Source organism: Pseudorasbora parva, chromosome 8, assembly GCF_024679245.1.
Source record: "Pseudorasbora parva isolate DD20220531a chromosome 8, ASM2467924v1, whole genome shotgun sequence".
NCBI classification, from domain to species: Eukaryota; Metazoa; Chordata; class Actinopteri; order Cypriniformes; family Gobionidae; genus Pseudorasbora; species Pseudorasbora parva.
In genome coordinates, this window is record NC_090179.1 from 43,721,309 (window position 1) to 43,744,386 (window position 23,078).

At 40.5% G+C, this 23,078-nt stretch overlaps 1 protein-coding gene across 4 annotated transcripts in view; it reads right to left on the reverse strand.

The window, feature by feature from the left end:
• Nucleotides 1–23,078, reverse strand: part of fgf12b (fibroblast growth factor 12b) — a 75,014-nt gene that overhangs the window by 3,983 nt on the left and 47,953 nt on the right. For all 4 annotated transcript variants that reach the window (XM_067451399.1, XM_067451397.1, XM_067451398.1 and 1 more), the window contains exon 3: nucleotides 9,635–9,738. In XM_067451399.1, coding sequence (XP_067307500.1) covers nucleotides 9,635–9,738 — 104 coding nt within the window. The remainder of the gene's footprint in view (nucleotides 1–9,634; nucleotides 9,739–23,078) is intronic.

The following is a 23,078-nucleotide window of genomic DNA, read 5'->3' on the forward strand; positions in this document are numbered from 1 at the left end:
GTACCACACACACACACTGCATTACAACAATCACAAACACAACTACACACTCAGACAAGGAAACAAACACACATGCATAGATTATCCCACTTTGGCAGAAGTTCATTATCACACTAAAACTGAGTTCATTAACACTTTCTCACCCCAAAGATAGAACAGCATCTTGAACAGCTGATTTTGACACACACACACACACACACACACACACACACACACACACACACACACACACACACACACACACACACACACACACACACACACACACACACACACACACACACACACACACACACACACACACACACACACACGTGTAATGTTACAGCCTTTATTAAATATGCATTTCTATAAGTTGTCTCAAGATCAAGCTCAAATCACATTCACCGCCGATTTAACAAAACGATTTGATTCAAAGTTAAAGGACAATTTCTGCACGAATGAGAGAACTGAATTTGGGTTTTGTGCCAATTCGCAAATTTAACACTTGCAAGCAGAATTATTACAAGAAATATTACGAAATTAATCCCTGTGTGATGTTTATCCCTAAGTATCTAAAACCTGATACAGACGACTGAAAAGGTATATCAGTGTCCGAAATATGGAGACCCTTACCATTTATGGGAAAACAAAGGCTTTTCTAAAAATTCAATTTATAGCCTGTGAATGTTTCCAAATTGTTTCAATATCTTGTTTCAACTACATGTGGAATACCTAAGATTGGATCTGAAATGTACAACAGCATATCATCGGCATATAACGATACTCTATGTTCTATGCCCCATACTGTTAATGCCCGTAAAATACTGTGAGTGTCTTAACGCTATAGAAAGGGGCTCGATGGCTAAAGTAAAAAGTAAGGGGACAGCCTTGTCTTGTACCCCTTGATAGGGGAAAAGTTTCAGAGCGTACTCTATAAGTGATTACAGGCAGAGGTGGACAAACTACACAACTTCATTACTTGAGTAAAAGTAACAGTACTACTGGTCAAATATTACTCCGTTACAAGTGAAAGTTGTAAAAAACGATTTTTACTTAAGTAAAAGTACAGAAGTATTTGTTTTCAAAAGTACTTAAGGTGCAAACGTACATTTCTTTTTTATGTCAGTGCATTATTTTATTGTTGTTTTATGAATGTAAACTATGCCATCATGGTTTAAGCCAGTCAGTGACTCTCCATCTGACATACTAGAATACGACTAACTTAAACTCATTTAAATACTTCTCTAAAAGTTACAAAGCTCTTTATAAAGCTGCTGTCACTTTAAGGCCAAACGAACGGATTCAATACACTGATACACATCTGATACTCTCACACTGTTCAACAAATATGACAGGGTATATGCAGAAATCCTGAAGTTAATTTCAAGACCTTTTTAAGACTTTTTAAAGACCTTCTCAAAATATTTTAAGACCTCATCGCACTTCAAGTTTTAATCGTCAACAAACCTTTAATAAACAGTTGTAGTCGAATGTAGACTTAAAATCTTTATCGTAGGCCAATTTTGTATTTCTTACATTGCATATCTGTTTCGCAACGTATGGAGGGCGACATTACCTAACTGCGCATTTCGCAAAATACATGACGTCACCCGTAGACGGCGCGCGCCAGGGATGGAAATTAACTTTTTTCAAAGTCTACCACTCAATGTTTTTACCAGCCACTTTTTTGTTTTTAACTGACAATGTGTAACTGCACGTGAAAATTAATACTACAAGCTCTACAATACTTAAGCAGTTTATTTAATCTCAAGTCTCAATGAAATACAGACATTTTCACGATGATTTGTGGTCTTTTATGGCTTTCAGTTTTATGGTTTTTAGTCCCAACAATGAAACTATTCGTTCTGGCATCTTTGAAGCGTGTTGACAACATACTGAGCAGAACATTGTCAGTAGGGACGCACCGAAATCACTTCTTGGCCGAAACCAAAAAAGAAGAAACAAAAGCCGAAAACCGAAAAATAAAATTCAAACTAAAATGTTTAACTTGACCTCACTCATGTGTACATTAAATAATAATGCACATGCCTACTGGAATGCAGAAAGGTACAGAAATTGAATAAAGTAATCAAATGTAAAATAACTGAATATTTAACTGTTTAAATGAAAGATTAATCCTTATTAAACTTACAAAAGCTATTCAATCAAGAGCATTGTTTAATGTCAAACTAAATATAAGGACATCACTCAGGCAGCAGTAAAGGCTACTGCGCCTTTAAGACCTGATGCAGGGATATGCTCGTCTTTCTCGACTGTGCATACTATACAGTTCACAGGCATATTCAGACTATGTCTGCTACGATACTCATCAAGATGGACATGTTGACATACTTCTTGTGTGAGTTTGTCCGTTTAAGCCCAAAACTGGAAAGAGAACTCAATATTTGCGCGCTGTGAGACGAGCGCGCGCTCTCGGATGATGCACAGCGTCAGATCTTCTCTCAGTGCGAGTCTCACAGCGCATCTTCACGCGAGTGATGACGGAGAAAACGACTGGTTATATGCGCACATACGGCAGCACTCGCATGCATTGAACAAAGTTTACAAAGAGGTGAAACAGCTCGGTAGGTGGAGCGAGTTTACCCGCCACAACTCAAAATCAGCCGCATTTGGCTGGTGGCGGTGCTAATTTCCACCCTTGGCGCGCGCGCGCTCCGAGCCGATCTCAGACTGATCTCGCCCCGTCTTTTTTTAATACTTATGGGGATGAAAAGAAATATATTCATAAATACTTTTTGGAGTCAAACTCTTTTGACAAAGCTTGAACAAAATACTTTCAAAATTTAAGACTTTATAAAGCCGTGATAAGACTTTTTAATACTTTATAAGGGTCTTAATTTTCCCAAAATTGATTTATCACCTTTTAAGACTTTTCAAGACCCCGCGGATACCCTGTATGAACATTTTGACATCCGTCTTCTTCCATTTTGCTCTATACTATAAATCAGTGTTTAATAAATGCTGTGAAATCATTGAACTTCACGAGACTCTACAAGAGTGATTCCTGAAAGGCTTTCTGCAAAAACCCAAACACCTTTTAAAGAAGAAAAAAATCATCCTCCGACTTTCAGAGCTGCGACAGAAACGACTTTCAACTTCGATAGAAATGTGGTGGAGTAAAAAGTACGATATTTGTCTTTCAGATGTAGTGAAGTAAAAGTCATAAGTTTCCAGAAAATATAATACTCAAGTAAAGTACAGATACTCAAAAAGTGAACTTAAGTACAGGACTCAAGTAAATGTGCTTAGTTAGTGTCCACCTCTGATTACAGGTGCATAAGGGGAAGAGTATAATAACTTACTCAATGATAAAAGATGCGTTCCAAGGCCAAATATTTCCAACACAGAGAATAAATATTTCCATTCAACTCTGTCGAACGCTTTTTCAGCATCTATTGAGATCTATAAAAATACAGGAAACTACATTTGGCCATCTAACCAATCTAAGACCATTGCGTTTTTCAGAGGGATGGGCTTCATAGAAGCAGGAAGCAGACGAGCCGTTCAGAGGACAGTGGAGACAGCGGAGTGGAATAAAGGGAGAATAGAAGAAAAATACAGCAAAATATATAAAAAAGAAAAGAAAAATACAGCGTTAAAAAAAGAAGTATTAAGACATGTTATACTGCGCCCCTTAAACATAACCAAGCCTAGAAAAAAACACGCAACCACCCCTTTAATAATATGCAGGTTGAACCTTCTGGATCTATTCTCAATTTCGTCAATTTGGTCGAGAAGAGCTCTGTGCTTTCAAAAACCCAGACCTGCCTTTCAAAGTTTTCGCCGACCAATACTTCAGTATGCCGACCAATACTTCAGATGCAAGCCTGTGCTGAAACTAGGGATGTTAACCGATGACCGTTTGACCGATGGTTGACCGTATTCAATGTTAACCGATCAAAGTTGTCAGTTTAAAAAAGAAGTGATCTCTAAATTAGGCTAGTGGACTAAACGCTACTACAGTTAGCCGTCTCATTACAAAACCTTTTTGTGTGAAGTCAACAAATCCCTCACACTCAATTTTTCCTAACTCGCCTGTTTGTACTCAATAAACCGATAAAACATTTGACATGAGGTCACAGCGTTTGGGTTTGCGCGCTCACAAGGTTTGGCTAAAACACTCGAGGTTAGAGTCAGGGCAGACGACAGTATGAAGCGTCAGTCCGCATAAGATGGGCTTACATTTGGAAATATATTACATCTACATTTTAATGGTAACATAAGGTGTTGATCGTCTTTCTTTATTATTGTTAGCACTACCTCGAACTAAAGCGCGCCTCTACAGAGCTGTCATTTTCTTAAATAAGCCGCGGCAATGTTTCAAATGAGCGTCTAACGCTAGACAAACGCCTTTATTTTCAACGCGATCACTTTGTACCCAAACCATTTCGAAACTAAGGAGCCATTTGTCCTCCGATTACAAACAAGCTCCTCGGCGACACGTTTGCGGGACTCATGTTTCGCGGTGTAGGGGATTTTAAAAAAGTGACGTGAGTGGAAGGGAGGCGGTGGGGCCGGGACAGTGTGTGTGTGTGTGTGTGTGTGTGTGTGTGAGAGAGCGGGAAGGCAGAGTGGTAGAGAGATGCGACAGAGTTGCAAAATTGCAGGCGCGGCTTGTGGCTGTTATTTCAAATAGCGCAGCATATTCTAAAAAATAATCGGTTAACCGGTTTCAACCGGATAATGAGGCCCGGTGGTCGGTCAAGAAAATGTTTCGTTTTTGCCATCCGTAGCTGAAGCGAGCTTACTGTCTCGCATAGCGTGTCAAGAGAGGCTTGTAACGGCTTGATTGAGTCTTGGATTAGATTTGCCATGTCCTCTTTTAAACTGGCCCGCTGTTTTGCCAAATCTGAGACTAGCTGACTCGACATTTTATCTGCGTTGTCTTTTTCAGGTGTATCTTTGTTCCCCATGGTATCATTAGCCGCCATAGCTGCTAATTTACCCGCTATGGTAGTGCCTGACCGTGTTGCTGGCGCAGTAATGTTGCTCATTTTGCTTCCTGAACTAAGTTTAGTTCTTATATTCCACGTTGCAAAGCAATCAGATGGCAAAAAATACGCTGAATATGTTTAGATGGACTGTGGTTGGGAGGACCTCGTCGCTGCTGCTCTCGCTTACATCGCCAAACTGGAAGAGGGTTATTTTTCCTCCTGTGATGAGCCTTTTGGGTTATTTTTTCAGTGTTTGGGTAGTTTTTGTGTTACTCAGATCCTGGGTCAGACTATCAACCCAGTGTTTGGGTAGTTTTTGTGTTACTCAGATCCTGGGTCAGATGTATCAACCCAGTGTTTGGGTAGTTTTTGATGGACAGAGGACAATGGGCAAATTTAGCCAGGATGGGGGGTTACACCCCTACTCTTTTTTCCTACTTTTTTTCACTAACACCTCTTTCAGCAGCCCATAGTTTTCCCAGTTGGTCTCCCATTCAGGTACTGACCAGGCTCAACCCTGCTTACCTTCAGTGGGAAACCAGTCTTGGGCTACAGGGGGAGATGGCTGCTGGTTTATTAGACTTGACAGACTTAACTCAGTTTTACAGTGTAACCTTTTCCTTGTTGTTTGATTTTTGCTGCATTGTGGCTGAATTATTGATTTTATTTCACACATTAGCAAAAACTTGCTCTGTTATAGTCGCGCTAGTTCACACACACACACACACACACACACACACACACACACACACACACACACAAACACACACTTATATATACAGTGAGGAAAATAAGTATTTGAACACCCCGCTATTTTGCAAGTTCTCCCACTTAGAAATCATGGAGGTGTCTGAAATTGTCATCGTAGGTGCATGTCCACTGTGAGAGACATAATCTAAAAAAAAAAACATCCAGAAATCACAATGTATGATTTTTTAACTATTTATTTGTATGATACAGCTGCAGATAAGTATTTGAACACCTGAGAAAATAAATGTTAATATTTGGTACAGTAGCCTTTGTTTGCAATTACAGAGGTCAAATGTTTCCTGTAGTTTTTCACCAGGTTTACACACACACTGCAGGAGGGATTTTTGCCCACTCCTCCACACAGATCTTCTCTAGATCAGTCAGGTTTCTGGCCTGTCGCTGAGAAACACGGAGTTTGAGCTCCTCCAAAGATTCTCTATTGGGTTTAGGTCTGGAGACGGGCTAGGCCACGCCAGAACCTTGATATGGTTCTTACAGAGCCACTCCTTGGTTATCCTGGCTGTGTGCTTAGGGTCATTGTCATGTTGGAAGACCCAGCCTCGACCAATCTTCAACGCTCTAACTGAGGGAAGGAAGTTGTTCCCCAAAATATCACAATGCATGGCCCCGGTCATCCTCTCCTTAATACAGTGCAGTCGCCCTGTCCCATATGCGGAAAAACACCCCCAAAGCATGATGCTACCACCCCCATGCTTCACAGTAGGGATGGTGTTCTTGGGATAGTACTCATCATTCTTCTTCCAAACACGTTTAGTGGAATTATGACCAAAAAGTTTTATTTTAGTCTGATCTGACCACATGACTTTCTCCCATGACTCCTCTGGATCATCCAAATGGTTATTGGCAAACTTAAGACGGGCCTGGACATCTGCTGGTTTAAGCAGGGGAAACTTCCGTGCCATGCGTGATTTCAAACCATGACGTCTTAGTGTATTACCAACAGTAACCTTGGAAACGGTGGTCCCAGCTCTTTTCAGGTCATTGACCAGCTCCTCCTGTGAAGTTCTGGGCTGATTTCTCCCCTTTCTTAGGATAATTAAGACTCCACGAGGTGAGATCTTGAGTCCCAGTCTGAGGGAGATTGACAGTCATGTTAAGCTTCTTCCATTTTCTAATGATTGCTCCAACAGTGGACCTTTTTTCACCAAGCTGCTTGGCAATTTCCCCGTAGCCCTTTCCAGCCTTGTGGAGGTGTACAATTTTGTCTCTAGTGTCTTTGGACAGCTCTTTGGTCTTGGCCATGTTAGTAGTTGGATTCTTACTGATTGTATGGGGTGGACAGGTGTCTTTATGCAGCTAATGACCTCAAACAGGGGCATATAATTTAGGATAATAAATGGAGTGGAGGTGGACATTTTAAAGGCAGACTAACAGGTCTTTGAGGGTCACAATTGTAGCTGATAGACAGGTGCTCAAATGCTTATCTGCAGCTGTATCATACAAATAAATAGTTTAAAAATCATACATTGTGATTTCTGGATTTTTTGTCTCTCACAGTGGACATGCACCTACAATGACAATTTCGGAGAACTTGCAAAATAGTAGGGTGTTTAAATACTTATTTTCCTCACTGTATATTAATGTGTCTACTTTGTATTGTTGATATTTTAGTGTCATCCTTTCATTGCTGTGCCCTTTTTCTGCACGGCTTGTGGCTGATTTGTTGTTTGTACCACCTAAAGATTCTCTGAGTGTTCTGTCATTTTTGAGTGTGACTTTATTCCCCCGACCCTTTAAATATATCTGAATCATGTCTATGATGCATTTATGTGTTCACATAGCTAATGCGACAAAAGTCACCAGGTGCCATCCCATTCCGATGAAGCAAAAAATAATGATAATTTCAAAACGTCATATTTGAGGCCCAGAATGCTAAACTAAAAAAATGTGCAGAACCACCATTTGAATTCAGAGAAGCGCTCTTCCTTGTGGGCCTGGATGGGGCTAAAAGTGTTTTGCGATGGAGATTTTAAATGCCACTTAAAAACTTAACGTTGAGTCATGAGAGCCGACAATAGTGCAGCCATGAGACACTGTTCAGAGCAAACTGACAGCAGTGTGTGTGTGTGTGTCTAAAACACAGTTACACTGCTTGCTTTCTTTGTGAATCAGTGTATTTCAGGGGCTACACTTATACTTCAAACTTTAATAGCACAAGTCTGTGAATTATGAATGTAGACAGGAGCAGAGACTCACTCTCTCTCCGTCACATGACTGTCGCTTCCAGAACGTTCTTGCTGATGTATTTTAGACCACATGAGAGAGAAAGCTTGTGTTAAAATATTTCTTTAACTTGTATTTTCGGCTTTCAACACATCCCAAAACAGCACAAGAGCGAGCATCACTGCAAAAACAAAGATCAAGACGCATCTTAATCAATAGTTTAGCACAGAATGAAACACATTCATAATTTCGCCAACCTTTCATCTATTTTTTCCACTAATATTGCCTCCTCTCCACCTTTCTGTGAAGGATACAGTACATCTTTTTAGGATGCATGTTGTTGCTTCCTACATTAAAGAGTGATACCTTAAAGTGTTGTCTACACTGTAAAAAAATATTTAGAAAATAAGTTACCTGCTTGCCTTAAAATTTTGAGTTCATTGAAATTAAAATTTTTGAGTTAATACAATGAACATTTTTTGAGATTCGACAACCTTTATTTAAATATTATTAAAAGATTTTGTAAGCATATTGGGTAATTGTGTGTTTTATTTGTGATGACGCAGCCAAATTGTGCTATTTTCATGATTTATCACATTTATTATGTGGTTCAGATACAATAATATTTTGAGTTTCTATTTATTAAACAAATTTCCTTCATTGTATCAACTCAAATTTTTAATTTCAATAAACTCAAAAATTTTAGGCAACCAGGTTACTTACTTTTTTAAGTTAAACCAATAAAAAACAAAAAATATCTTTTTACAGTGTAGATAGGCAGCTCTCTAGTTTTTGTAGCACAACTAAAATCACAATCACAATAAACAAAATTTACATTGAATTCAAGGCAGACATTTTTATTAGCTCTTGCTTTCACAATTTATAAAAGAGTGAATAACAAAAGTCATACAATTATTAAAAAAAAACGATTTTAAAGATATGTCACTTGGTACAACTTCACATTTCAAGTTGACTAAACGTAATATTTTAAGGCAGCACGAAAACTTACTTTTTAAAGTTGAAACAACAATTGTTTTACAGTACAGTACAAATAGCATATTCTGCTTATATCATATCTATCAATATTTACACTTTAAACGCTATTTGTTGCAATGAGAACGGTATCTAACAGTACACTAATAAATGTAAATTAATATCTCAATAACTTTATCACAATATAAACACACGACACCACAACCGTAACACAATAACAGTCTGTTCTGCTTTCCAAAACACACACACTCACAAACACACAAGACACACACACACACACACACACACACTACACCAAAATTGCATAATAGTACATACCCCGACAAACGCTACAGAGAAAAGAAACAAAACAGATTGTATAATTTCAGATCAAACAGACACACATCCTCATGAACACACACACACACGCGTTTGTTTTTGTGACATATGGGGACATTCCATAGGCGTAATGGTTTTTATACTGTACAAACCGTATTTTCTATCCCCTTACACTGCCATACCCCTAAACCTACCCATCACACACACACACACACACACTGCCCCTAAACCTACCCATCACAGGAAACATTCTGCATTTTTACTTTCTAAATAAACTCCTCCTGTGTGATTTATAAGCCTTTTGTAAAGTGGGGCCATGGGTAATGTCCTCATATTTCACCCTCTCCTGTAATACCTGTGTCATACCCATGGCATTACACACATTTGTGTCCTCATATGTCACAAAAACATGCCCACACACACACACACAGATGTGAGGAGTGTTTTCCTACCGAGGAGTACAGGAATCCCTCTCCATTCATGGCTACGTAGAGTCCAGCCTTCACGCCCTGAATCGCCACGACCCGCAAACCCACCGGGATCAGATTGAACAAAGCTGAAACACACCAGCAGAAACATCTCACTGATCACATCTTATACCTCCTGCACACTGTGCCATTTTTATAAATCCTTTGCAAATGTTGCTTGTGAGACTTTATGAACATGATCCCTGCTGTAAGTCGAACTGTAAGATCTCAGTTGGCATTAATGTCAGACTGTACGATAGTGAAGGCGCGCTAAAAACGGACGCACACAAGAAAACTCGTCCGGAGTTTTATATCATCAGTGAATGAGGCGTTCGGTGACAGTGAGCTGCATTACACGCGGGACTGAAATGGAGGCTACAGAGAAATCTCTAGCTCTCGTTTTGGTCATAGTTTGCCTTGAAAAGCCGAGATATTTGACGGTCGTCGTAGGAGAAGTCACACTGCAGGATTGTGTGCCAAATCTTCTGACACTGCCAGAATTTCGTCTGAGGTCAAATTTGATCGAAGCGCTCATTGATCGGCTGCCGGTGAACATGTCAAACTAACGATCAACGTCAGATTTTAGCTTAGGATCAGAGGAATCAGATGGCCAAATCGTTGGCAGAATCGCACAGTGTGCACCCGGGCTTTACTCTCTCAGAGCTCAGGACGTTTACTGGAGCTCCTTGTTATGTCTTCCATGATTTGTCTCAAAGTTTCTCCTAAAATTCTGGAGAAACAAATGGAAGTAGAGAGAAAATGACATTGCAGTTGAGCAGAATCCCATTAGTTTGGTTGATACATTCAAATTTGATACAGTAAAATTCAAACCCATTTCAAATTCAAAACAATTCAGACAAGACAGACATATAGATAGAACGACAAAAAAGAATGATAGAACGACAGATAAAAAGATGAATAGAATGATGGATAGGACAACTGACAGAACGATAGAACGATATATGGATAGATAGAATGATGGGCGGATGGATTAAATAAACAGACAGAACGAAAGATAGAAAGAGAGATAGGATGATAGACAGAATGATATATGGAGAGATAGAATGAGAGAGATAGAGAATGATGAATAGATAGAACGATAAATAGAACAAAAGAACGATAGAACGATAGATAGAACGATAGATAGATAGATAGATAGATAGATAGATAGATAGATAGATAGATAGATAGATAGATAGATAGATAGATAGATAGATAGATAGATAGATAGATAGATAGATAGATAGATAGATAGATAGATTGATTCAGGGTCTGGCTTCTCAAAGACAGATGTTTCAGATACAGCAAAATATTTAAAGGAGGGATGAAGGACCAGAGAGAGAGAGAGAGAGAGAGAGAGAGAGAGAGAGAGAGAGAGAGAGAGAGAGAGAGAGAGAGAGAGAGAGAGAGAGAGAGAGAGAGAGAGAGATGAATCTGCTGAGTATCAGAGGAAGGTTTCAAACGCTCGTATCTCTGCTGCTGATTCAGTTCCGTAAAATTCAGTTCAAGTCCGTAAAAATCGACAGGAGGGAAAAAACCCAGAGAGAGAAAAAACAGGAGCAGCGGAGGAGTGCTGCAGGATAACGGAGGGATGGAGGGGGAGGAGAGATCAGAGGGATGAGTATGCCTGTGTGAGAGCGCAATATGAGAGAGTGTGTGTGAGAGGAACATAAGAAATTAATACTTTATCATTAAATTGATCAAAAGTGACAGTAAAGACGTTTATAATGGTACAAAAGATTCCATTTCAAATAAATTCTGTTCTTTTGAACATTTTAATCATCAAAGAATCCTGAAAAATAAAATGCATCAGAGTTTCCCCAGAAATATGAACACTGATAATAATCCTAAATGTGTGTTGATCATCAGATCCTCATCTGAGAATGATTAGTGAAGGATCATGAAGACTGGAGTAATGATGATAAATTCAGCTTTGATCACAGAATCCTGAAAAATAAAATGTATCTCAGTTATGTCGGCGGACAAACACACACTTCCCTCTCCTGTACTCCTGTACAGATTCTGACAGTATTGAGTTCCAGCTGATCGATACTCTCGCTTTAGATAAAACATGTTTGCCCACAGTTGTCGGATTAATGCGGTCACGTTATCTGAGAATTCCCCACAGCCTAAAAACAACCCATTTCAACAGGACAACATGTCAAGAGTTCTTTATGCACACTGCTCTTGTTATGAATGATCGTGTAAATTCAAAGTAAAAATTAGGGCTGTGCAATACACCGAAATTATCAAAATATCGCAATACCAACATGTCCTCCAACCAATACGCCTATAGGTCGTTTGTCACTTCCTTGAAATACGACCCATTGGAGCGTTTACTTAAGATGTGCTCCTATCGACAATATTTTAACTCATGAAATACGACCCACAGGAGCGTTTACTAAAGTTGCGCCCCTATCGACAATATTTTAACTCATGAAATACGACCCATAGGAGCGTTTACTAAAGTTGTGCTCCTATCGACAATATTTTAACTCATGAAATACGACCCATAGGAGCGTTTACTAAAGCTGCGCCCCTATCGACAATATTTTAATTCATTAAATACGACCCATAGGAGCGTTTACTAAAGCTGCGCCCCTATCGACAATATTTTAATTCATTAAATACGACCCATAGGAGCGTTTACTAAAGCTGCGCCCCTATCGACAATATTTTAACTCATGAAATACGACCCATTGGAGCGTTTACTAAAGTTGTGCTCCTATCGACAATATTTTAACTCATGAAATACGACCCATAGGAGCGTTTACTAAAGTTGCGCCCCTATCGACAATATTTTAACTCATGAAATACGACCCTTAGGAGCGTTAACTAAAGTTGCGCTCCTATCGACAATATTTTAACTCATGAAATACGACCCATAGGAGCGTTTACTAATGTTGCGCCCCTATCGACAATATTTTAACTCATGAAATACGACCCATAGGAGCGTTTACTAATGTTGCGCCCCTATCGACAATATTTTAACTCATGAAATACGACCCATAAGAGCGTTTACTAAAGTTGCGCCCCTATCGACAATATTTTAACTCATGAAATACGACCCATAGGAGCGTTTACTAAAGTTGCGCCCCTATCGACAATATTTTAACTCATGAAATACGACCCATAGGAGCGTTTACTAAAGTTGCGCCCCTATCGACAATATTTTAACTCATGAAATACGACCCATAGGAGCGTTTACTAAAGTTGCGCCCCTATCGACAATATTTTAACTCATGAAATACGACCCATAGGAGCGTTTACTAATGTTGCGCCCCTATCGACAATATTTTAACTCATGAAATACGACCCATAAGAGCGTTTACTAAAGTTGCGCCCCTATCGACAATATTTTAACTCATGAAATACGACCCATAAGAGCGTTTACTAAAGTTGCGCCCCTATCGACAATATTTTAACTCATGAAATACGACCCATAGGAGCGTTTACTTAAGTTGCGCCCCTATCGACAATATTTTAACTCATGAAATACGACCCATAGGAGCGTTTACTAAAGTTGCGCTCCTATCGACAATATTTTAACTCATGAAATACGACCCATAGGAGCGTTTACTAAAGTTGCGCTCCTATCGACAATATTTTAACTCATGAAATACGACCCATAGGAGCGTTTACTAAAGCTGCGCTCCTATCGACAATATTTTAACTCATGAAATACGACCCATAGGAGCGTTTACTAAAGTTGCGCCCCTATCGACAATATTTTAACTCATGAAATACGACCCATAGGAGCGTTTTCTAAAGTTGCGCCCCTATCGACAATATTTTAACTCATGAAATACGACCCATAGGAGCGTTTACTAAAGTTGCGCCCCTATCGACAATATTTTAACTCATGAAATACGACCCATAGGAGCGTTTACTAAAGTTGCGCCCCTATCGACAATATTTTAACTCATGAAATACGACCCATAGGAGCGTTTACTAAAGTTGTGCTCCTATCGACAATATTTTAACTCATGAAATACGACCCATAGGAGCGTTTACTAAAGTTGCGCCCCTATCGACAATATTTTAACTCATGAAATACGACCCATAGGAGCGTTTACTAATGTTGCGCCCCTATCGACAATATTTTAACTCATGAAATACGACCCATAGGAGCGTTTACTAATGTTGTGCCCCTATCGACAATATTTTAACTCATGAAATACGACCCATAGGAGCGTTTACTAATGTTGCGCCCCTATCGACAATACTTTAACTCATGAAATACGACCCATAAGAGCGTTTACTAAAGTTGCGCCCCTATCGACAATATTTTAACTCATGAAATACGACCCATAGGAGCGTTTACTAAAGTTGCGCCCCTATCGACAATATTTTAACTCATGAAATACGACCCATAGGAGCGTTTACTAAAGTTGCGCCCCTATCGACAATATTTTAACTCATGAAATACGACCCATAGGAGCGTTTACTAAAGTTGCGCCCCTATCGACAATATTTTAACTCATGAAATACGACCCATAGGAGCGTTTACTAAAGTTGCGCCCCTATCGACAATATTTTAACTCATGAAATACGACCCATAGGAGCGTTTACTAAAGTTGCGCCCCTATCGACAATATTTTAACTCATGAAATACGACCCATAAGAGCGTTTACTAAAGTTGCGCCCCTATCGACAATATTTTAACTCATGAAATACGACCCATAAGAGCGTTTACTAAAGTTGCGCCCCTATCGACAATATTTTAACTCATGAAATACGACCCATAGGAGCGTTTACTAAAGTTGCGCCCCTATCGACAATATTTTAACTCATGAAATACGACCCATAGGAGCGTTTACTAAAGTTGCGCCCCTATCGACAATATTTTAACTCATGAAATACGACCCATAGGAGCGTTTACTAAAGTTGCGCCCCTATCGACAATATTTTAACTCATGAAATACGACCCATAGGAGCGTTTACTAAAGTTGCGCCCCTATCGACAATATTTTAACTCATGAAATACGACCCATAGGAGCGTTTACTAAAGTTGTGCTCCTATCGACAATATTTTAACTCATGAAATACGACCCATAGGAGCGTTTACTAAAGTTGCGCCCCTATCGACAATATTTTAACTCATGAAATACGACCCATAGGAGCGTTTACTAATGTTGCGCCCCTATCGACAATATTTTAACTCATGAAATACGACCCATAGGAGCGTTTACTAATGTTGCGCCCCTATCGACAATATTTTAACTCATGAAATACGACCCATAAGAGCGTTTACTAAAGTTGCGCCCCTATCGACAATATTTTAACTCATGAAATACGACCCATAGGAGCGTTTACTAAAGTTGCGCCCCTATCGACAATATTTTAACTCATGAAATACGACCCATAGGAGCGTTTACTAAAGTTGCGCCCCTATCGACAATATTTTAACTCATGAAATACGACCCATAGGAGCGTTTACTAAACTTGCGCCCCTATCGACAATATTTTAACTCATGAAATACGACCCATAGGAGCGTTTACTAAAGTTGCGCCCCTATCGACAATATTTTAACTCATGAAATACGACCCATAGGAGCGTTTACTAAAGTTGTGCTCCTATCGACAATATTTTAACTCATGAAATACGACCCATAGGAGCGTTTACTAAAGTTGCGCCCCTATCGACAATATTTTAACTCATGAAATACGACCCATAGGAGCGTTTACTAAAGTTGCGCCCCTATCGACAATATTTTAACTCATGAAATACGACCCATAGGAGCGTTTACTAATGTTGCGCCCCTATCGACAATATTTTAACTCATGAAATACGACCCATGGGAGCGTTTACTAATGTTGCGCCCCTATCGACAATATTTTAACTCATGAAATACGACCCATAGGAGCGTTTACTAATGTTGCGCCCCTATCGACAATATTTTAACTCATGAAATACGACCCATAGGAGCGTTTACTAAAGTTGCGCCCCTATCGACAATATTTTAACTCATGAAATACGACCCATAAGAGCGTTTACTAAAGTTGCGCTGCTATCGACAATATTTTAACTCATGAAATACGACCCATAGGAGCGTTTACTAAAGTTGCGCCCCTATCGACAATATTTTAACTCATGAAATACGACCCATAGGAGCGTTTACTAAAGTTGCGCCCCTATCGACAATATTTTAACTCATGAAATACGACCCATAGGAGCGTTTACTAAAGTTGCGCCCCTATCGACAATATTTTAACTCATGAAATACGACCCTTAGGAGCGTTTACTAAAGTTGCGCCCCTATCGACAATATTTTAACTCATGAAATACGACCCATAAGAGCGTTTACTAAAGTTGCGCCCCTATCGACAATATTTTAACTCATGAAATACGACCCATAGGAGCGTTTACTAAAGTTGCGCCCCTATCGACAATATTTTAACTCATGAAATACGACCCATAGGAGCGTTTACTAAAGTTGCGCCCCTATCGACAATATTTTAACTCATGAAATACGACCCATAGGAGCGTTTACTAAAGTTGTGCTGCTATCGACAATATTTTAACTCATGAAATACGACCCATTGGAGAGTTTACTAAAGTTGTGCTGCTATCGACAATATTTGAACTCATGAAATACGACCCATAGGAGCATTTACTAAAGTTGCGCCCCTATTGACAATATTTTAACTCATGAAATACGACCCATAGGAGCGTTATCTAAAGTTGTGCTGTTACTGACAGCAGGACACTTTCATTTTAAAGCATTTTTCCCTTTTATCTGCTTAATATTTCAGGTTTTGCATAGCTCAGTTGGTAAAGCATTGCACTATACAACAACATCTAATCATGCGATCGTGAGTTAGATCCCAGGGAACACACACACACGTGCTCATAAAGTGTGTATGCACTATAAATCAAGGGGTAGGTTTGGGGATGGGGTGGGTGTAGTTGTAAATTTAAAAAAATATTTTTGCTAAATGGAAATATGACAAATGGTGGTAAAAAGTCCAGACATTGCATTAAAATGAACACACATTTTAGTTGGTAACGACAGTCAGTTCATGACGTCAGACGTAACACGACATTGTCATTATTTTTACGCCAGCTAGAGGGCGCATGACTTTAAAACGTAAATATAGGTCGTAATAAGGTGCTTGAAAAACGACCTATAGAGTCGTATTTTTTGGAGGACAGGTTGTGCAATATGCATAACGCAACGGCACGCAATATCTGAATGATTTTAATAGGCTACTTCAACATTGTGAAAAGTGTCCGTTTTAGGTCGACGCATAGCAGAGAATAGACTGGGCACACGACTGTTACTTATGGGACTTGCTTGACGTTAAAAAGTTATTAAACGCAATTGCTTACAATATCGCGCTGTCTGACATACACACTAGAGTGCGGATCGGGCCGCATTTTTCTGTCCGAGCCCGACCCGCGTCCGACAGAGCAGTAACCGAACCCGACCCGAGCCCGACAGGCATTCAAATATTTATGTCCGAGCCCGACCCGAGCCCGACAGTTAAAATCATTTTTTTCCCCTCATATACTAATGACACGCACGTTTGTTTGTGTGGAAACCCCGCTTTTATTAAGCAGCTGTAGGAAGGCATTCTGAAATGTTTACAGACGAGCGCATCAGCGCGCACACGGGGCATCAAACGTTACACGGAGCCCAATCAAATAGCCAACTGAAATTAAATGAACAAAGGTCTGCTAAAAATGGCCCAAGCTAACAGAACAGAACATTAACGTAACACAATTTAAATGCTTATTGAAATGAAAGTCATCTTACCAATTTTCTCAAACTGTATGGTTCCTAAACTGCAACATGGGATCTATTTACATAATCTCTCCATCAAAGTTTAGGCTAATCGAGGTTTTATGTAGAAAAAGGATTGCATCAACTGTGGACGGCTTCAAGGCTGTCCTCCTGCCAGCAGCGCTGAAGTTGCGCTCACTGGAATGACGAGGATGCCGCGGGCAATATGCACGCACGTGCGTGCGTTGTTGTCACGGCGACATAAACAAATTTCCACATGCAGGAAGACGGATGTTAGGGTAATATTTTACATGTATTTTAATCACAAAAACAAACCATTGCATCAAGTTAAACAGGCCCATTGGCTACTTGCATAATAAGCAGTTTTAAATTTAAAAGGTTCAAGTTCAATGCCTTTTCGCGCTGACGTGACCGAGCCCGACCCGAACCCGAACGTCATTTCTAAATATCTGTCCGAACCCGACCCGACCCGTCGGGTACCGTCGGAACCCGTCGGGCTCGGGTCGGGTATCCATCCTCTAATACACACATCGAAACATTTATGTTAAAATGATATAATCAGATTCGTGACCAATTTATGCTAAAACACGGCTGGTCACTTTCAGAAGTTGTAGCGATGCTTTCTTTTCCCAGAGAGAATGTGAAACACATAAATGGTGTCATTGTATTATATTTTTTAAATATATAATTCAAAATAGATTTTACACACTAATTGCAATATCGTATCGAATATCGCATTATTTAACTAGGTATTGCATAACCTTGTTTTTTCTTCAATATCGCACAGCGCTAGTAAAAATGTTAGTTTCAAACTAGGGCTCTGCAATATATCGAAATTATCGAAATATCGCTGTGGCGCGGGGGGCGTGGTTTAGCGAAGTCTGTGACGAGAGAAAGAGTCAGAGGACGAGCGGCACGTAAGTAGGTCAAGTGCAAATGACGAACACCTGTCTCTTGTTGCAGTAATTGGTGTGGAGAGACAGGATAAAAGCCTGCAGGAAAGGAGGATCGGGAGAGGGAGAACCATTACGGCTCTGGGACTCGGGAACACACAAGCAGAGAGGAACTGCCAAAAACCGACGATTGAACTTGAGAAGAACTTTTTGATGATTTATGTTTAGGTGCGATGTGCACCCTGTTTTGTTGACCGAAAGAATAATAAAGAGAAACTCACGAGTCCCAGACACACCGACCCCTCATCTTCTTCCTCACCTCACTCTGAACTGTGTTACTTTCGCAAATGTACATATCGCACCAGCACGCAATATCTGAATGATTTTAATAGGCTACTTCAACATTGTGAAAAGTGTCCGTTTTAGGTCGACGCATAGCAGAGACTGTAGACTGGGCACACGACTGTTACATTTGGGACTTGATTGATGTTAAAAAGAGTTATTAAACACAATAACTTGCAGTCTTGCGCTGTCTGACACACACACACCGAATAAATAAACAAATGTTTGCTAAAACACTTTGGTCACTTTCAGAAGTTGTAGCAACGCTTTAATTTCCTAAAAATAATGTGAAATAAAAAAAATTAAAAGATTTAACAAGATATTGCATATCGCATTTTTCTTCAATATCGCACAGCCCTAGTTCACACTGAAATGTAGATTTCTTTTCAGCTGACATGGCCTGTGAAACCCATCGCATTACTGCAGTCAAACGGGCTGTGAAGTGACTTCAACACAATCTCTGGTAAGACTCGAGGGCTGAACACAGTGATGTGTGTCTCACGTGAGTCAGACAAAAACTCAGTGTCTAAGCCTGTTGGACTCGCTAATGTGAGTTCTGCCGATAAGAGGGAAGGCTGTGTAATTCAAACGCATTTCATAGGAGATTCAAAACATGAGTGGGCACCTTCAAAATACAGGGGCTGGAGGAGAGATGTAACGCTCGAAAATCCTGAGCTTTAGAAGCACTACATCGCTCTCTAGCACCCTGAGGAGGTGTGTGTGTGTGTGTGTGTGTGTGTGTCCATGCTCAGTAATGCATATGTAGATCTGAGAAATAAACACAAACTGTGAGATCAGGCGAGATCACACACGCCTGTCAAGTCATATTTGATCCCAACATCAAAAGAAAGAAATGTTTTGTTTGGGGATACTCTCTATTGCCAAAAGTTTTGGGACGCCTGCCTTTACATGAACTTTAATGCAATCCCCATTCTTAATCCATAGGGTTTATTATGGAGTCGGCCCACCCTTTACAGCTATAAGAGCTTCAGCTCTTCTGGGAAGGCTTTCCTCAAGGTTTAGGAGTGTGTTTATGGGGATTTTTGCCCATTCTTCTAGAAGCGCATTTGTGAGGTCAGGCACTGATGTTGGACGAGAAGGCCTGGCTCTCAGTCTCCGCTCTAATTCATCCCAAAGCTGTTCTATCAGGTTGAGCTCAGGACTCTGTGCAGGCCAGTCAAGTTCCTCCACGCCAAACTCGCTCATCCATGTCTTTATGGACCGACGCTTTGTGCACTGGAGCGCAGTCATGATGGGACAGGAAGGGGGCGTCCCCAAACTGTTCCCACAAAGTTGGGAGCATGAAATTGTCCAAAATGTCTTGGTATGCTGAAGCATTAAGAGTTCCTTTCACTGGAACTAAGGGGACAAGCCCAACCCCTGAAAAACAACCCCATACCACAATCCCCCCTCCACCAAACTTTACACTTGGCACAATACAGTCAGACAAGTCCCGTTCTTCCGGCAACCGCCAAACCCAGACTCATCCATGGGATTGTCAGACTGAAGCGTGATTGGTCGCTCCAGAGAACACGTCTCACTGCTCTAGAGTCCAGTGGCGGCTGTTTTACTCCACTGCATCCCACGCTTTGCATTGCTCTTGGTGATGTAAGGCTTGGATGAGCTGCTCGGTCATGGAAACCCATCCCATGAAGCTCTCTACACACTGATCTTGAGCTCATCTGAAGGACACAGAAGTTTGGAGGTCTGGAGCTACTGACTCTGCAGAAAGTTGGTGACTTCTGCGCACTGTGACCCTCAGCATGCACTGACCCCGCTCTGTGATTTTACATGGCCTATCCCTTCCTGGCTGAGTTGCTGTTGTTCCCAATCGCTTCCACTTTGTTCTAATCCCACTAACAGTTGAGCGTGGAATATTTAGTAGTGAGGAAATGTCAGGAATGGACTTATTGCACAGGTGGCAACCTATCACGGCCCCACGCTTGAGTTCACTGAGCTCCTGAGAGCGACCCATTCTTTCACTAATGTGTGTAGAAGCGTCTGCAGGCCTAGAGCTTGATTTATACACCTGTGGCCATGAAGGGATTGAACACCTGAACTCAGTGATTTAGAGGGGCGGCCCAATACTATACACTATAATTTATTAATTTTTATAATATAAATTTTATAATTTATATACACTATATATTTATTTATACACTATAACAATATAGTGTATAAATAAATGTTTAAAATTATATATATATATATATATATATATATTTATATATATTTATATATCAGGTGGCGTGATAGAAAGTAAAAGAATTTGAGTATAAGTATGCCGCTATAATTCATGTAGCTGAGTTTGAATTGATATTTCATGTCAATATACAATGGCTACACACTTAAAACTGATCGTAGTGTTTATATCTTTGAGAACAATGGCAAGGAAAATAACTTTACCATTGAGTTGTGTCGATTTTGTTTTGTTGTGCACTCCTGGGGCACCGTACATGTTTAATAATTCCATCTGGATGCTCAAAATTGATTTGGAGAATAAACGCAGAGATCGCAGAATCATTCAGTAGCGCAGGAACCTATTGTTAACACTGTTCTGTGATTTAAATAGCAATAAAATAGCTTAGAAACTGAAAAGTTGTAGCACATATTTCTTAGTACCTAAAACTCACAGCTTCATTAGCCTATTGGTAGAGAGAAGCTCCTTGGTGGGGTGGCAGTGGCTCAGTGGTTCATGTAGGTTGTCTACAAACCAGAAGGTTGGTGGTTTGATCCCCGGTTCCACCTGACCAAGTGTCGAGGTGCCCATGAGCAAGACACCTAACCCCAAAACTGCTGTATGGTGCCTTGCATGGCAGACACCGCCGTCGGTGTATGAATGAGTGTATGAATGGGTGAATGTGAGGCAATATGTAAAGCGCTTTAGATGGCCATAGATGGCCGTTGGATGGCCGTTGAAAGCGCTATATAAATGCAGTCCATTACCATTTACAAGTAGAATTAATTCACACGCAATCGCTCTCTCACTAATGCATTCGTATGCATGTAATCTTCATTGTGCTATCTGATCTGTATCTGATTCAGAACGGGCAGAACTCTGTGAGAAATATAACGACGCAAAGACGAAAGAACTGATACAAAGCTGTTATGTAGGACTCGGAGTAATATCCTTATGGGCAGCGCTGTGTCAGATAGCATCGCTCTCCTGTGCACAAGAAAACCTGTGTTCACGTCTCAGCTCGAGGTTCAGGGTTATTTGTTCATTAATTACTTTATTATTGACTAGTCGACAAGTGTTGACTTAAATTCCCCAGATCTCACTCCAGTCGAGCATCTGTGGGATGTGCTGAACAAACAAGTCCGATCCATGAGGCCCCATCTCGCAACTTACAGGACTTAAAGGATCTGCTGCTGACGTCTTGGTGCCAGATACCACAGCACACCTTCAGGGGTCTAGTGGAGTCCATGCCTCAACGGGTCAGGGTGGTTTTGGCAGCAAAAGACCAACACAATATTAGGATGTCATGCCTGATTGGTGTATGTATATATATAGAGAGACGCTTTGCTGGACACACGGCCTTACTGTTGCCTTTCTATCAGCAGAACCAGTCTGGCCATTCTCGTCTGACCTCTGGCATCAACAAGGCATTTTTGCTCACTGGATATTTTCTCTTTTTCGGACTATTCTCTGTAAACCCTAGAGATGGTAGTGTGTGAAAATCCCAGAAGATCAGCAGTTTAACGGCTGTGTCTGAAATCGCCGCCTAAACCAACCTGGTCTCATTGGCAAAACGTAGCTGTGGCAACGTTATTGCAAACCTCAAAATACGTACCAATAGGTACATGAGCGTTTTTTCATGTGGCTATATATATATATATATACACCAATCTGGCATGACATCCTAATATTGTGTTGGTCTTTTGCTGCCCTGACCTGTCGAGGCATGGACTCCACTAGACCCCTGAAGGTGTGCTGTGGTATCTGGCACCAAGATGTTAGCAGCAGATCCTTTAAGTCCTGTAAGTTGGGCAGCAGTGGCTCAGTGGTTCATGTAGATTGTCTACAAACCGAAAGGTTGGTGGTTCAATCCCCGGTTCCACCTGACCAAGTGTCGAAGTATCCATGAGCAAGACACCAAACCCCAGATGCTCCTGACGGTGCCCTACATGGCAGACATCACCGTCGGTGTATGAATGGGTGAATGTGAGGCAAAAAGCGCTTTGGATGGCCATAGGGTCTGTTAAAAGCGCTATATAAATGATGTCCATTTACCATATCATGACAGTTTCAAAGTGAAATGAACACTAGAGGCAGTAAAACAGCTGTGTATTATTTATATATTTTTTTTTACCATAGTCCATGATTTGTAAACGAATACATTTTGGAGTTTGCGTCACTTAATCAGCTCCATATGTTGGGATTTTCAGACAAGCTTGCTTGATAGCTCAGATGGTACAGATTTGCACTTGGAATGCTGAAAGCTC